The sequence below is a fragment of the Macrotis lagotis genome, chromosome 3 (genome assembly GCF_037893015.1).
Source record: "Macrotis lagotis isolate mMagLag1 chromosome 3, bilby.v1.9.chrom.fasta, whole genome shotgun sequence".
In the NCBI taxonomy this organism is placed as follows: domain Eukaryota; kingdom Metazoa; phylum Chordata; class Mammalia; order Peramelemorphia; family Peramelidae; genus Macrotis; species Macrotis lagotis.
In genome coordinates, this window is record NC_133660.1 from 125,723,178 (window position 1) to 125,740,305 (window position 17,128).

The 17,128-nt window shown below is 36.0% G+C and overlaps 1 protein-coding gene across 4 annotated transcripts in view; it reads right to left on the reverse strand.

Annotated features, from left to right (window-relative positions):
• Positions 1 to 17,128, reverse strand: part of GAB1 (GRB2 associated binding protein 1) — a 177,372-nt gene that overhangs the window by 12,387 nt on the left and 147,857 nt on the right. For 2 of the 4 annotated variants that reach the window (XM_074229232.1, XM_074229233.1), the window contains 3 exons: positions 6,732 to 6,821; positions 4,361 to 4,454; positions 2,860 to 2,983 (listed from right to left, as the gene is read on the reverse strand). In XM_074229232.1, the coding sequence (XP_074085333.1) occupies positions 2,860 to 2,983; positions 4,361 to 4,454; positions 6,732 to 6,821 (308 nt within the window). The remainder of the gene's footprint in view (positions 1 to 2,859; positions 2,984 to 4,360; positions 4,455 to 6,731; positions 6,822 to 17,128) is intronic. The other 2 variants (XM_074229234.1, XM_074229235.1) reach the window with 1 other exon arrangement.

Sequence of the window (17,128 nt, forward strand, 5' to 3'; positions counted from 1 at the left end):
TAAAATTTAGCCACACTTCTTTGGATCATGATTTAATTCTGAAAAGGACCTAATAAAGCATGTATTATAATCCATTCTATAGTTGAGGAACTAAAGTACAGAAGTGAAGCAAGTTGGCTGAAGACACAATAGCAGAACACTTAGGCTCAGTCTCCAAATCTAGACTCTATTCTGTCTCTTATGGATTTGTCAGCATTTAAGAGCTAAGAGACCTGAGAGAAATTAACCCAAATTTCATAGGAGAATCAGTGAAGACTAGGAGCAGGATATAATGGGAAGAATATTAAGACTTTGAGCCAGGGGACTTAGGTTGAAGTCTTGGAGCTGCTACTTATTTTGTGACCATATTCAGGACTTTTAATCTCTCTGGCCTCAGTTTCCTCATTTGTAAAATGAAGGGCTTGTATAAGATGACCGACCTCTGAAGCCTCTTCCAGCTCCAAACTCTGGCTTTGACTAGACCATGGGTCTGCTAACTCCTACTCTAATTCTCATTTATACTACTGTCAGATTATATTGCATTTAGTTTTGATGCTTGCAAAGTAAATGATGATAACAAAAATAAGAAAATCTGTAGAATTTTGGTGAGTGAGTTTGTGCAAAGGGCTATTTTCTCTATTTGTTGTTTCCTTTGCATAATATTGCATTCTTGCATAATATTGCTTGAGGAAATGTAATATTCCAACTGATCACTGAAAGAATTTATGCTCTGAGCTTATTTGATGGAGAATATTTAGATTCACAGTATTCCATAGTCGAAGAGAGACCAATTCAATTTAAAAGGAAGTGAAAAAAAGAGTATGAGTGCCTTCAATCTACAAGGAATTGCAAGGTTTTGTAATACAAAGATAAAACAGGGTAAAGTCTTGACTTCAAGAATCTTTTAGCTCAATATATAGTTCATTTAGTGAATTCCTCTGTCTTTTAATCAGTTCTATACCCCCCCAAATCATATACTTTTTTTTACTCTGGTGGAATATATTTACTATTTTAAAAGGTATGGGTGTTCTGTGTTTAATAACAATCTATCATACTTGGAAAAGTTTTAATTGATAAGTAATGTTATTCTGTGAGAAAAGCATTGGATTTTAGTTTGGAGGGCCAGGATTACAATCCCAGCTCTACCTTTAGTAGTCATGTTAGTGACTTTGGGCCTCACTTTCTAAATATATAAATTGAGGAGGTTGTAAGTAAGGAGATTGGATTTAAATGTGAGTCTTGTTCCAGGCTTGTTCCCAGTCCAATAGAATAAGATCCTATGTGCTCTACAAACTGAATTATTGGGAAGAAAATAAAATTACTAAAAAGGATCTGTTACACATGGTCAACTAATCAAAAATTTAAGGATAATCAAATAATAAAGGATGCAAAAATTCATAATTGTATGCTGTTTGCCTAAGTCCAGACCAGCTCCCAGATGAATCTCTGGGAAGAGATGTAGTAGGAATACAGTGGGAAATACAATAAAATCTAAAGATATCAATAAAAACTTATTTTCATAGAACATCCTAATTTCCTGCTGCTTCTATCTTGATGTTCTGTATAATGTTACAGGGCCTCATTTCTCATTGTTTACTCCCACAATAGGAGTTTGTATTATATTGAGGCTCCAAACACATGTTAATTTTCTTTTATGGAGGGGCAGGGGTCAGAACTGTGATTTCATTATCATAGAGAAGACTTGGTATGGAAACTCCCTCCATCCCCCATCCCCACACTTCAGCAATTTCTCTGTAACTTCACAGAATGGAAGATTTAGAGCTGGAAGAGGTCTTAGAAACCATCTAGTCCAAACCCCTGATTTTTCAAATGAGGAAACTGAGGTACAGAGAAGTTAGATGATTTGTCCAGCATCACACAGGGAGTAAAAACTGAGATTTGAACTTAGATCTCTAGCTTCAAATCCAGTATTTTTCTACAGCACCATGTTGGAGACAAAAATTGACCTCAAAAGTAAATTAATTTGGGGTAGCTAGGTGGTGCAATGGATAGAGCACGGGCCCTGGAGTCAGGAGGACCTGAGTTCAAATTCGACCTCAGCCACTTAATAATTACTTAACTATGTGAACTTGGGCAAGTCACTTAACACCCCCCCTATTGCCTTGATAAATTAAAAACAAAAACAAAAATAAATTAATTTGAGTGGACAGCTCAAGTTTGAGCATAGTGTTAATGAGATGCTAAAAATTATTGTTCTAGTTTAAGAAGAATGAATTCAAGGTCATATATTTGATCTAATGATGAGATTTGGGGTGGGAAGTGAGTTGAGGAGGGGGAAAGAGAGAAATTTACACATCCAATATCAGATTGACAAGAAAAGATATAATAAAAATCTCCTTTAAATTGTTTCCTTCATTCACTTAAGTTGGTATATAAAATGCAGAATTAGAATGGGAATGAGGCCTGAAATTAATTCATTATATATATATGGTTTTCACATCCCAATATATGACTGCTCTGATAAACAAAACATCCCCCTCCTTTTTCCCCTCTCCAGAGATTATAGTTTAAGTAAACTATAAAGATATATTTTGAACCCCCAATATATCACAAGGAGAGTATGTTACCTTGGTAAAAGCACTTACTTTCTTTAACTTTATTGAGAAAATATCCTGCTATTGATATAATTTGTATCTGGAATATTACATTGAATTTATCATTAAATATAAAATTTAATCCTAAAAGATGAAATTCAGAGAGAAGGGGAGAATTTTAATGAATTGCCTTTTCCCTTATATATAATGAAAGGATGTAGGATTAAGTTTGCAGCCTGGGAGAAATGAGTCTTACTTCAATCTGAATGCATTACAAGCAGCACTTATGTGAGAAGAGCTGAGTTCACATGCAGATTTTACTTACTGGGTCTTCACTGGATAAATTTGGATTCATGGGCACATAATTCTCTTCACTGTCATGGGAGTCACTGCTTGAAGTTGTGCTATGAACTGAATCCGGTCTGGGAGACATAGGGAACCTGGAGGAGCTAATCACCAAGAATTATTTTAATAAGAAATATAAATTGAAATAAAATTGCTAAAGAAAAGGAATAAAAATTTTAGGTGTGAACTTCAACTTTTTTGTCCCTGGTTATATTCATCAGAGTTTTATTTATGATCAGTTTTATTTATGATCTCATAAATCTTATGATTTATTTTTAATCCATTAAAATATATAATGAATCTATAGAGTTTAATCTTTAATTAGCCATCTTTCTTTTCACGCACAGAGCTATTTTATGTGGGAACCAAATTATAGGATCATCAGACTGCTGCTGTAAAACTGAGGACCCTAGAAAGGGACCCTAGAAAGTCACTGAGTCCAATACCTCTCTTGACAGTTGAGGAAACTGAGGTACAGGAGTTAAGAGACTTAATTAAGGTTACACAGTTACTAAATCTCTGAGGTAGTACTTGAATCCAGGTCTATCCACTTTGATATGGTGCTTCTATTAATGAAAATTAATAGGAAATATCTACCTGATGCCATATTAACACAACTTCAGTTAAAAAAAAAGGATATTTGTATATTCCTTTAAAAAAAATCCAGCCTATGAAATGTGTGCCTACAGGATATTTGGCTGGGGAAAAAAAAAAGATGAACTGGCCATGTATTGGGAGCAAAAGACAACTAGTGAAATAACTAGATACTCAATTGGAATTCACAAGGGTTTTTAACCAGGGTCCATGGATATATGGAAGGAGGCCCAATAAATTTGGATGGGAAAAAATGACAACTTTTTTTGACTATTTTCTAACTGGAATTTCAATTCCTTTCCATTTTGAATGTAGCCAACAAAACCCTATTCTGAGAAGTGGTCCATAGGATTTCACCAGTTGATCAATGAGGGCAATGACAAAAAAAAGTCAAGGATTCCTGATCTAGAGGAAGACCCTCCAGCTCATTAGATGTTACCCATGTAGGAGGTTTAAGGGAGATACACAGGTTGTATAGACATGGCTGAACTGTACCTCATCACTGGAGGAAATACCAACATCAATGGGACCACAGATTTTTGGAGTGGTAGAATATATTGACAAACCCTTTCAAAAACCTGAACTATGTCAGGTGTAAATGCACCCTTACTTAGTGGTATTTAGTCACACACATATATACACAATCAACAGACAATTCTTTCCAGTATGCCTGCACACATATACAGAGAAATGAATATTTTCATATACACAATCCCTGTGCAATGCTTTTCCTTATTCCCACTTTTAAAGAAGAGCTATTTAACTCTTCTCTCTTCTTCCCATTGTATGCCTGCCTGCTTCTTGGGCACTCCACAGCTTCTAAAAATTACTCATGATCATGAACAATGGAAATTATTCAAAGTAATGCAAATAAACCAAAGACTTACTCTCTAGCAAAACTCCTAGTAATAGGAGATCTCACAGGGGCTTGGAGCTCTTCCCATTCTGGCAATGGTTTGATTTCCAGTGGTGCTGGCTTTACTATATGAGAAACACAAAGAAAGAAAGACAGACAGAAACCTAAGGCAGGGTAATGTAAAACACAGATGGTATTGTAATATTGGAGTATATGTTTTATACTGCATTATACTTCTTAATTAAGCTTTTTCTTCATCAGTTGATGCCAAATACTACACTTGCATTATGGAAGGTTTATTTTTCTTTCTCTTTTAATATATATTTAAAAGTATATTCCTTCCAGAATTTAGAAACTACAATACTAGCTCATTTTTACACCACTTCAAAGCTTTATAATGCACTTTTCTCACAACAGCCCTGTGAGGTGGGTATTATAAGTTTTATTATTCTCATTTTATAGATAAGGAACAGCCTCAGAGAGGGGGAGAGATCAACCAAGACTCAAAGGTGTTAAAATGCAAAGACAGGATTTAAACTTATATACTCTGACCCCAAATCCTAGGGTTCTTTCTCTTATAGAACAATGTATCCAAAACCCAACAGTAATCAAACAACTCTCTCCACTGTATTTTGAAAAGAAACAAAGATTAAGGTTTTAAAATATCACTTTAAAATAGAAGATCTTATTCTGGAGTTCATAAACCTGTTTTTAAAAATATATATATATATTTGTAATTGCATTGCAATAATTTCTTCTGCATTATATTTTATGTATTCAGAAACATTATTTTGAGAAGAGATCTAAAGACTTCATCAGAGTGTCAATGGGGTTTACAGCACCAAAAAAAGGTTAAGAATCTGTTTTAAAAAATCTCAATGAATATAAAATTAATTTATATCTAATCTAAAAAATTAGTGATTCCACTTTAAAGAAGTCAAAGATGTAAAAAATTATTCATCCTTTTCTTGGCTACAAACATTTATCTTAAAACAAATTCACTTTATGAGACATAATAAATTTGCCCACTGTTTTCCATTGTTGAATTATAATGAAATCAATAAATGACAACTTAAGAAAATTAGTTTGATTTATGGGGGATCCTGATTTGCTCAGTAAATCAGAATTCTAGATGGTCTGAAAAACCAATTGACACAGTATGACAGTTTAGAGACTTAATTTGGACATTGCCTCCCTTAGATGATGAAGTCCTCTTTGAATTACAAACAGTTCTTGGTCCCCATCACCAAAATCTTTTCTTACAGTTTTAAAACAAAATGTTGTTTTATTTTTCTTCCAGAAATGATGGGTTAAAAAAAAGAGCACTCAATTGATTCTAATCAGCTATTACTATAAATAATGCCATAGTTCATAAAGTATGATTATGTCAGATGCTCAAATGGGTTCCATAAAGCACATGACTAAGGGTGCTGGGCGAGATGACAAGAAATGAACTATGAATTGCTTCATTAAAATTTTTGAGATAATGGGATAATTTTGCTGATTGCTGTATCTGTAGTAACTTCTGACCTTGTCTTGGCTGAACCTTGCCTTGGCTGAACTTGCCTTCTGAAATCATAATTCCCTCTTAAAAACCTAGATATTGTTATCAAATGAAACCCAGTCATTTTTCAAATACAAAACTCATTAACTCATGGAAGTTGGTTACATTTATGGCATTCTCTAAAGTGTGGCAAATATTAGCAAGAGACACCATTTGCAACAACACATACCATCCACAAGCTTGAGGACAAAAATGTGACTGAAGAAATGAAAAGTAGCACAACCAAATATATCCACTTATTTACTTTTTCAAAACATCAGCCTTGAGCTTTTTGTTTTTGTTTGCAAGACATGAGGGATCATGGATTTAGAGCTGGTGGGGATACTAGAGGTCAATGAGTCAAATCCCCTGGTTTCATAGGTGAGGAAACTGAGGCAGACAAGTTAAGTGACTTGCCTAGGATCATGAAGCTTGAAAGTGTCTGAGGCTGGATTTGAACCAGATCTTCTGAACTATAAATAACCTATCCAATATACCAGGAGTAGTATTTCCTTTATTTTATTATTATTTTTTTAGGTTTTTGCAAGGCAAACAGGGTTAAGTGGCTTGCCCAAGGCCACACAGCTAGGTAATTATTAAGTGTCTGAGACCGGATTTGAACCCAGGTACTCCTGACTCCAAGGCCGGTGCTTTATCCACTACGCCACCTAGTCGCCCCAGTAGTATTTCCTTTTAAGAGAAATTTTTACTCCCTCCCAAAGTTAAATGTAAATAGTTATGTTTCATTTGCAATAGCAGTAATCATAAAAACCTTACCCCCCCATTTTTCCTTTAATGTAATTTTTTTTTCCTTTTAAATCCCAAAGTCCCATACAACATGCGGTGCTAAAGTACATACCCTTTCTTCTTGTAGCAAAGTCACCTATGGTTTGTGAATCAGTTCGCTCTAAACCATGGGGTTTAGGTCTTAAAATTTTGGGACTTTGACCTAATTGGTAGAAAGAAGACTTTCTTAATATGTTGTTCTTTTTTAATGGGAAAGTTGGAATTCTGTAAATAAGCAACAGAACCCTATGCAGAGAGGTTAAATTTCAAAAATATAAGCCCATGGAGAATCTTGCAATCCAGCCATGTCTCATGCTAGGGTAGAGGAAACACCACAACTGAAAGGGGTAATAAGATGCATGCAAAAAAATACATAAAAAGCAAAGGTTATAATAGATGAAGGCTTTTTCATAGACTGGTTAGGTTATTTTAAAGAATTTTGTGGAAAAACCCAACCCCTTTCATGTTAGAAGCTTGTCTGCTAACATGATAAAAAAAGACCCATCACCCAAATAAAACTTCTCAGGGATAATGTAAACACATTTCAATGTCATCATTCCCCTGAAGTTTCATATCTTAAATAAACATACACACACAACATACACAAACATACAACACAAATGCACACAATTCACAAAATCATATATCTAGAGCTAGAAGAGATCTTCAAGGACTTCCAGTAGTACACTCTTTTTTACAAAATGAGATCCTACTCTTCTTACATGTCCCAATTACCCACACTTAGATTCATTTGTTCATTTATTCAATAATCATACCTGTTGTATATAGAACATCATGCAAATGCTATGGGACAGAAACAAAGTTTCAACAAGAGAATCCTTTTCTTCATGGACCTTTCAGGTCAGTAAGGGCCAGATAAAGCTCAATGAACAGACACAACACCAAATTGCTAAAGTGAGTCCAGGAATGAATGTCAATACTGATCAAATATAAAGAAGGTAGGATTGGAGTTAGACATAAAGGATGGAAAGTAACAGTGGCTGTTCTGAAAACTTCATCTGATTATATCTCTTTAACCTGAGTTGGCATTTTTAACCATTACTGTCCCTAGCTTCCCAACCAATGAACTATGTACTTTTGGTGGCCTAACATGAAAGATTCTGAATTCTCCTATTTGGCTTCTACCTAGTAGAAAGTGGATTAAGAGTGGATTCCCCCCCCCCCCCCAGATAACATGACCATATTCTGCAGGGACTCTGTATTTGGTTCATTCATTTGGATCTACTGCTGATAGTTCTCTTTGCTACTTTAGCCACATAAAATTAGCACTGGGACTACCATCATTTCCTCATTTAACTTCTTCCAAGAACCCTGGAGTGAATACCACATGGCCTTGCATTGATTGACACCAAACTTTCTCTATCATGACCTGATGTTGTAAAACAGGGGATTCAAGTCAGTCAGATAAACAAGGATAAATAAGGAAAACTATGAGGCTGAGAAAGTATGAGGAAGAATTGGAAGGGGCAAGTCATATGAATGCCTTCAAGGATAGAACAGGTCAAGACTGTTATATCTATGGCTTCTAAATGTCCCTCTTAAATTTTAGTGATATCATTTCCTTGTCAAAAATCAAGTTTAAAAAAAAACCCTCAAATTTTTCACTGATTTCTATCACATTAAAGATGCATTTCTACAAATAAACAAACTTCCCCAGGATACTGAGTCAAAATTCTGAATAAAGATGGTGACTAGCCATATGGCATACAAGGTTATAAAATTACTGTCATCCCCACATGGCAGTTTATTTTTTTTTACATCATTGTCCCCCCAACTGTTAGATTTCCCCTCTAACAGACACACAGAAGATTTTATGGAATTCTGAGATTCCACATGAAATGTCCACTGACCTTTCATCCTTTTGAGTGTGTGTTTGTGCTTGTGTTTGTGTGTGTGTGTGTGTTTGTGTGTGTGTGTGTAGTTGTCAGGAAAGAGCTAAAAAATCAAACTTTGCTCACACCTAATATTAACTGCAGCTTAAAAATCCCTACAAAAAAAGTTTTGTTTTATCAATTTATGCAACACTTAAGTGATTTGCTCAAGGTCCTAGAAGTTATCTCAGAAGTAAAGATAAGATTTAAGCTCAGTTTCTCTGATGCTAAAATCTGTTCCGTCCAGTATATCACATTGCCTAGGATCTGGAAAATAACAGAGATGGATAAGCACGAAATCAGGACCAGTCTCTATTAAAATCTGATCTAGTTTATCAGTCCCATTTGTTGTGAAATCACACTGCTGTCTTCTTTTAGGTAGGAAAACACTGTTTAGGTTTAAAAATCTAACTCACAATTAGTTTTAAGATCTTAAGCAACAAGGGGCGGCTAGGTGGCACAGTGGATAAAGTACAAGCGTCCCAGACACTTAATAATTACCTAGGTGTGTGGCCTTGGGCAAGCCACTTAACCCCATTTGCCTTGCAAAAAAACCTAAAAAAAAAGATCTTAAGCAACAAAACAGCAATTGATTTCCAATGTACATTATTTTTCCTTTTTCACTAGCAAATAGCACAAAGAATCCTAAAGTAGACAAAGATACTGAAAAATTTGCATCATTTTGCACATATATTTTCAACAGGAGTCAATTACATGACCAAGTATGGGCGAAATGATGCAACATCAAGATTCAAGAGGAGATAAGTGAATTTCAGGCTTTATATAGACTAGATCCTCTGAAGGATGGTCACAGGTTAATCTGGATATGATTATAATTGCTTTTCCACTGAGTCTTTGTGTGTGTGTGTGTGTGTGTGTGTGTGTGTGTTTCTCTCCTTGCCCCTATTACTAAGAAATCTGAAATGTCTTGTCTTCCTATTTACCCCTTCACCAAAATGTTCTATGATATAGGTGAAAATTCAACAGGACAAAGAACAGTAAGATAAGAGGAAAACTGAAAAAACTCTAGTGAGATGTGTGCCACTGACTCCAATGGTGACAACATGTCAAGGAAACTCGGGGGAACTCCCAGAAAGAAGCCTTAACCAGCTGCAGCCTGGCCTAGATGTGATGATGCTGAAGACTGTCTCTGCATTCTGCCTAGTCATGTTTTCCAGATTGGATTTCAGTAAAGAATATATATATATATTACAATGAAAACCAGCTGCTATGCAAAATTGTTATTTTTCAGATCCGTGATTTTGGCTCAGACCTGACCTTCAGTTAGATGTTAGGTGGTAACCAGCTACCAAAAGGAGGAGGCATAAAATCCACAAGTACTCATGAAATCTCAGATAGTAATAAGCCACAGTGACAAATTTAGAACTTGAAGGGATTTTAGAGACCATTTAACCCATACCCTTCATTTTCTGATTAAGAAAACTGAGCTACCAAAGTGACCTGCCCAGGGCCACACAGATAACGAGCTAGGATTTGAATCAGGCAAATCCAGGGTTTTTTCCTACTTCTCTATTTTGGTTCACAAACTAGGCCTCACTTTAAAGGAAATGTACTTGAGCTGACAAAGTGTAACCTTGACCCTAATAAATGAATCTACTAACAGTAATTTTCTATTCCATGAAAGCCCTAGTTTGTCTTTAATTGAAGAAAATAAAATTTGAAGGCAGAGAAGTGCTCTAATTTTAGAAAAGAGAAAGGACCATGGATGGAATGAGGTGGGGGGGAGGAGAAAGGGAGAGAGATTGAGACAGAGACAGAAGCATGTATACATATGTACAAGGGGAGTGGGGTGGGGGGAACAGAACAGAGACGGTTATGATGAAGAAATTTCCACTTGCTCCCTCCTCTGGTATCTTTGATGGAGAACCAGAACAAATCTGAGTCCCAGAAGTCATCCTTTACATTTTGACATATCACATAAGATAACATCAATATGGAAAAGTAAATACAAATGCAATCACAAATCTCATCCATAAAATTCTCATAACTCTGTGAAGATGATACAAATAATCTTCTCATGTTAAAGAAGAAGAAAATAAAGTTCAGACTGGTTACATTTTTTTTTTTGCCCAGGGTCACATAGTAACAATCTATAACAGGGTCTTTAAAGTTAAAGCGGAATGAAAAAAAGAGAAAAGGATAGAAAAGGCTCCTCAAAATAGAAGGTACCCAAATATCTTGTTGAAAATACTGATGATCAGGGCAGCTAGATGGAGCAGTGGATAGAATACTTCCTGAAGTCATGAAGACCTGAGTTCAAATCTGATCTCAGACATTTAATAATTGCCTAGCTGTGTGACCTTGGGCAAGTCATTTAATCTCATTGACTTAAATAAATAAAATTCAAAAAAAGGAATAGTGATGGGGGTGGCTAGGTAGTACAGTGGATAGAGCACTGGCCCTGGAGTCAGGAGTACCTGAATTCAAATCTGGCCTCAGACACTTAATAATTACCTAGCTGTGTGGCCTTGGGCAAGCCACTTAACCCCATTTGCCCTGCAAAAACCTTAAAAAAAAAAGAATAGTGATGAACAAGGAGACACCAAACCTCCTTTATGATTCATTTTAAAGGGGTCTGCTGAGGTTAGCTAATACAAGAATAATTAATTACCTATCACCTAAATCTCTACACTTGAATAGCTGGCAAAACATATGCCAAACATCCAGGGTTATTCGTAGATTATCTTCAATAACTTTATGAATAAAGGAATTATCCCCTGGTGGAAACTAAGAGATAAAATTTTTCTCTAATGAAAGATGGTTCCCTAAACCCTAACTGACAGAATTAAGTAATGGATAATCTGTCTTAAAGGGAAAATACTATATACTAGAAGTAAGAGTTAGTTTAGTATACATCATACTTGTTTTCAACTTGAGAATCATAGATTTTTAGATTTAGAAGGATCATTGTAGAGTCACCTAGCTCAAACTTCCTTGTGTGCAAAGAGGGGAAAAAAACTTCAGGGAGAGGAGATCAATGGTTTGCTCATGGTTCAGTCTGCTATTAATAATGCTAGGACTAGCATCTGGGTCTCCTGCCTCTAGTCTCATACCCCTGTCACTCTATTCCATTTCTATTATCTGGGAAATTGAGTTGGACCTGTAATCTCATGAATTTGGATATACTCTTGGAAAGTGCAGGTTCCACATCATCACCAGAAAAAGCAAAGCAATTATTTAAAAATAATCAGAGAATAATAATCCTTATATGCTAAGACTGTGGCCTTATGATTAGTTTTAAGTACTATCTTTCACCAGAAATAATCCCAAAGTAAAATAGTTTTTGAATTATGGTGCTGAAGAAGACATTTTTAAAAATTTTTTTGCAAGGCAGTAAGGTTAAGTGACTTGCCCAAGATCACATAGCCAGTTATTAAGTGTCTGAAGCTCGATTTGAATTAAGGTACTCCTGATTCCAGGGCCGGTGCTTTATTCCCTGTGCCATCTAGCTGCCCCTGTAGAAGGCCTTTGAGAATTCCTTGGATAGCAAGGAGATCAATCAATCAATATTTAAAGAAATTAAGTCTGACTATTCATTGGAAGGACAAATACTGAAGCTAAAAATTAAATACTTCGGCAGTCCACTTTATAAGCCCAAATGAAAAGACTCATTGGAAAAAACCCTGATGCTGGGAAAGATTGAAGGTAAAAGGAGAAGGTGATTCTTAGTAGAGGATGAGATGGATAGATAGTGACACAGAAGCAATAAATATGAGTTTGGACAGATTTGGAGAGATAGAGGAACGGAAGTGCCTGGTGTTCTTTGGTCCTTGGTGTCATGGATAGTCAGACACAGCTGACAAAAACAAGATAGCTCTCAATTTTGCAATTTTAATAGGCTAGAGCAGAAATAAGCAGAAAACCCTTCTATTTTTTTTTTGGTTTTGCAAGGCAGAGGGGTTAAGTGACTTGGCCAAGGTCACACAACCAAGTGTGTCTGCAGCTGAATTTGAACTCAGATCATCCTGACTCCAAGGCCAGTGCTCTAACCATTGTGTCACCTAGCTGCCCCCAGACTACTTCTCTTAAAGGTTTAAAAACACTTTGGATGTTTACTTCAAATCGAGCTAAGAGCATCAAACTGAATTAAAAAGGAAACCCCACATATATAGACTTCCCTGTTTTGATTCTCTGAAAGTAACAACCTGGCCTGAATGCAAAGGCATGTGCTCTCCAGGTCTACCAAAGAGATTCCTCAAAGATTCCAGAAAACCCTGAAAGACCCTCCAAGTGGAGGGACTGCTGTGAGTCAGGAAAGGGAATAAACACTGCTATATAGTGTATACAAATAGCATATGCTATATACAATCTCTCACCCTAAATCATCCACTTTGACACCAGGCTTCCAGAATCCAGCAACTTAGAAAATAATAGGTCAGTGCATCAATAAAACTTTTCTAGGGATAGTGATGAATAAAGTTCTACATCATGTTACATTAAAAAAAACCCCACAGTTTTTATCTTAATAGCTGCAAAAGACTATTTTTTAAAAAAAAATTTAATTATGGCAATAGAGTTAAGTGTCTTGCCCAAGGTCGCACAGCTAGGGAATTATTAAGTGTCTGAGGCTGGATTTGAATTCGGGTCCTCCTGACTCCAGAGCCGGTGCTCTATCTACTGCGCCACCTAGCTGCCCCTTCAAAAGACTTTAAGGGAGAAAAACAAACTGAGTAAACAAAACACTGACTAATAGTAACTTGTTTGTCTATGTGTCTATGTGTCTGTGTGTGTGTGTGTATACATGTGCACGCTGCAGAGGTCACTTAAAGGTTTCCAAAGAATTTTATAAATATTAACTCATTTTATCTTCAAAACAACCCTGGGAGATAGATGCAATTGTTAAGCCCATTTTATAGATGAGGAAAGGAAGGCAGGAAGAAGTGGATTAATTTGCCCAGGAACACCTAGCCAGTAAATATCTGAGGCTCCATTTGAAGACCAACCTTTAGCTTCAGTATTTGGCCTTCCAATGAATAGTCGGAGTTAATTTCTTTAAATATTGATTGATTGGTCTCCTTGCTCTCCAAGGAATCCTCAAAAATCTTCTACAGGGACAGCTAGGTGGCACAGTAAATAGAGCACTGGCCCTGGAGTCAGGAGGACATGAATTCAAATCCAATTTCAGACACTTAATAATTACCTTGCTGTGTGGCCTTGGGCAAGTCACTTAACCCTTTTGCCTTGCAATAGGGTCCTTCTGACTCTAAGCCCTATCCACTAAGCCATCTAGCTGCTAATCAAAAGGAGATGAATATATTTAGATATATCAAGAAGGACCTTTAGTTTCTAATTTAAACAGTAATGTAGAGAGGTGAAATATCTTGCCCAAAGTCAAGAAGGTACTAATTAACAAAATGAGCCAGAATTTAAACCCAGGTTTCTCTGATTCCAAATCTAGTATTTCTGATACTACTTCATGATTTTTGAGGTTCTTTTTGTTTGGGAAGAACTGTTCCCTGAGTGGGCAAGAAGACCAGAGAGAGGCATTTCAAATGAGCACATCCACATCTTTTAAAAGGGGTCAACTGTCCCTTAGTGGTTTTTTTATCCTAGGATGTTTACAAAATTCCACAAGATTGGTCACTGTGAAAATATGTCACTAACCCAGGAAAATTCCATCAGAAAAGACCTTTCCTCTGTATTATATTATCTACGATGCCAAATATTCAGCTGATTAAACCACCAGCTATTTCTAGTGGGCATTCCAAAAATCAAGAGTGAAGAATAACAGTTGTCAATCTGAAGTAAAAGAAAATCTAAAAAATGAAAACTGAAAACCCACTTATGTGTTCAATTAGGGGTTTTGTTGTGCTGTCATTTTTCAGTCCTGTTAAATCCTTCATGACCCCACTTGGGGTTTTCTTGGCATTTTGTTTGCCATTTCCTTTTCCAGCTATTTTGATATATGAGGAAACAGAGGTCAACAGAGTTAAAGTGACTGCCCAGCGACACACACCTAGTAAGTATCTGGGACTGGATTTGAACCTGGGAGGATGATTCTTCCTGACTGCAGCATGGGTCTGCTGCCCACCTGGCTGCCCTGAATTAGGGGACATGGTCTTAAAAAATGCTCATCATGAACTGATGTTGAATGAAGGGAACAGAAACAGGAGAATAGTGTGCGCATTAACAGAGCAATTATGATGGACTTAGTTCCTCTCATCAGTTCAGTGATCAAGGATAATTTTAAAAGACTTGTAATGGAAAATACCCTCCACAATCAGAGGGAAAAACTATGAAGCCTGAATGCAGACCAAAGCATACTATTTTCACTTTTAAAATTTTTATGATTTCTTTTTCTCATGGTTTTTTCCCCCCTTTAGTTCTTATTCTTTCACAACATGACTAATATGGAAATATGTTTAATAAGTTTGGTACATGTATCAAATTCCTCACTGTCATGGAGAGGGGGGGAGATAGAAAAATGTGGAACTTAAAACAGTACAAAATCTGAATGTGGAAAATTATCTTTGCATGTAATTGAAAAAATTAAATAAAATAATATTAGAAAACAGCAAAATTTCTCCAAACTATAACTACTTTCCACTTTAAAACCTGATTTTAAAACTTCTAAATATAAAATTCTCATTTTATTTACTGTGGTAAAGAGAGGAGGGAAATGAAATGTTCTAACCTATGATTTTATCACTGTGAGGAGCACTTTGTGCCAAGGCAGAAGAGCCAGTTACTCTGCAGTTCTTAGACAGTTGCCTGGGTCGCTCTGAGATTAAGTAGTTTGCCCAGAATCACACAGTCAGTAAAAATCTGGGGCAGGATTTGAACCTGGAGCTTACTGATTCCAAGTTGGAGCACTAGCAATTACTCTATGTTGACTATCAAAAGTATCATTTTCTAATAAAAAAGTTAATTTGAATTCAATAGTTTTAATATACATTCTCCTCAATATTTGTCCTAGAACAAATTTTTATATCAAAGTTAAGCTAATATTATAAAATAACTACCAAAAATTCAGAAGATTCCAAAACAAAAGCTTCCTCATACCTTATTTTATAACACTAAAGCCTAAATATCAATTGAGTTAAAGTTTACATCTGATATAATATTTAGAATAATATGCCATCAGAAAATAAAAACTGGAGGCTAGAAACTCTCTAGACTAGGTTTTTTGATCTATATATTATACAGAAGGATAAAAGGAGTTCAGCTTCCTTTGTTTCTTTGCACACATTTTCCAATTATTTCTGTATCTTTTTTTCAACTGAAGGAATAAGAAGACAAGGATTATTTTGTTTCTGTCATAGTATTCTCAAGATTCAACACATGCTTGATTAGCAAATGACAGATAAATGCTGTAAGAACTCTTCAGACATCCTGATAATCTCATAAATGAGTATGACTAAGAAACAACACCAGTGGACCCAGGCAAAGAGAGTTATCACAGGACAGATGCTACCTCCTGTTAGCTATCTGGAAAGCTGGGGCTCATCACTAGGTCTCAATATTTTGGGCTGTAATATCCTAACCAAAGTTACCAAACCCTGACTAAACACATTTCGTCTTGCATCAAAAATTTTAGTCTCTTTCATAATTTGCAGGATTTTTTTTGTCAGAAAATAATATCTCCAAAATATTTTTCTTCCAATTCAATGCCAGGCAACAGAAACACAGGGTAAAAATCCTCAAAAAAAGTCCTATACCATGGTTGGAGGGGAAAGGAAAACATATACTCTATAAGACACTCATTGATAAAGTTATGCTTAAATCTAGGAAGTTTTAAAACTTTTGTGCTCTCTTCTGGATACAATCACTTCACAAGTATTCTAAAAACTCATTTGCACTATATACTGTAGCAGCTGACTTCTACTGTCCTAAGTAAGCCTGGTGTGTTCCTTTTTGTTAGCTCTTCATAATAAGGGGATAGGAGAGTCATTCACTGAAAATTATATCATGACCAACAGTAACTGCTTCAATGGGTTTCCATTAAATGGGAACTTGGATCACACTTGTTTTCATAGAATAAAGACACTGCCCATACATTTCCACAAAATCAAACTCTGAGTTGTCAGATCTACTTTGCATATTTTTGGATTTGTCAGCTTGGTATTTGTGCTGTATATATATTTGCTTATGGGCGTACTCTCTCCCCTACTGGAGCACAAACTCCTTTTGAGTCGCCATTGTTTCAGACTTCATATTATTTGTTTCTCCAGACCTGGCACCTTTGTTCAATCAGTCTGTCTGACTCTTCATGATCCCACTTGGGGGTTTCTTGGCAAAGATGCTTGAGTGGTTTTGCCATCTCCTTCTCCAGTTCTTTTGATAAATGATGAAACTAAGGCCAATAGCATTGATTTTGCCAGGGTTCCACAGTTATAAATCTCTGAGATCAGTAAGATGACTCCATCTTTCTGATTCCAGGTCCAGCTCTCTGTTCACTGCCCCATGGTTCACAGACAATGCTTCCTAAATGCTTACTCCAATAAGCTTGCCCAAATTTTTTCCATAAATGATAATGAGTAGATTACATAATAAGATTTATGAATCTACCATTTAAAATTTTTTTTCTATCAATGTGTACTTTGTTTCAGAATGTGTT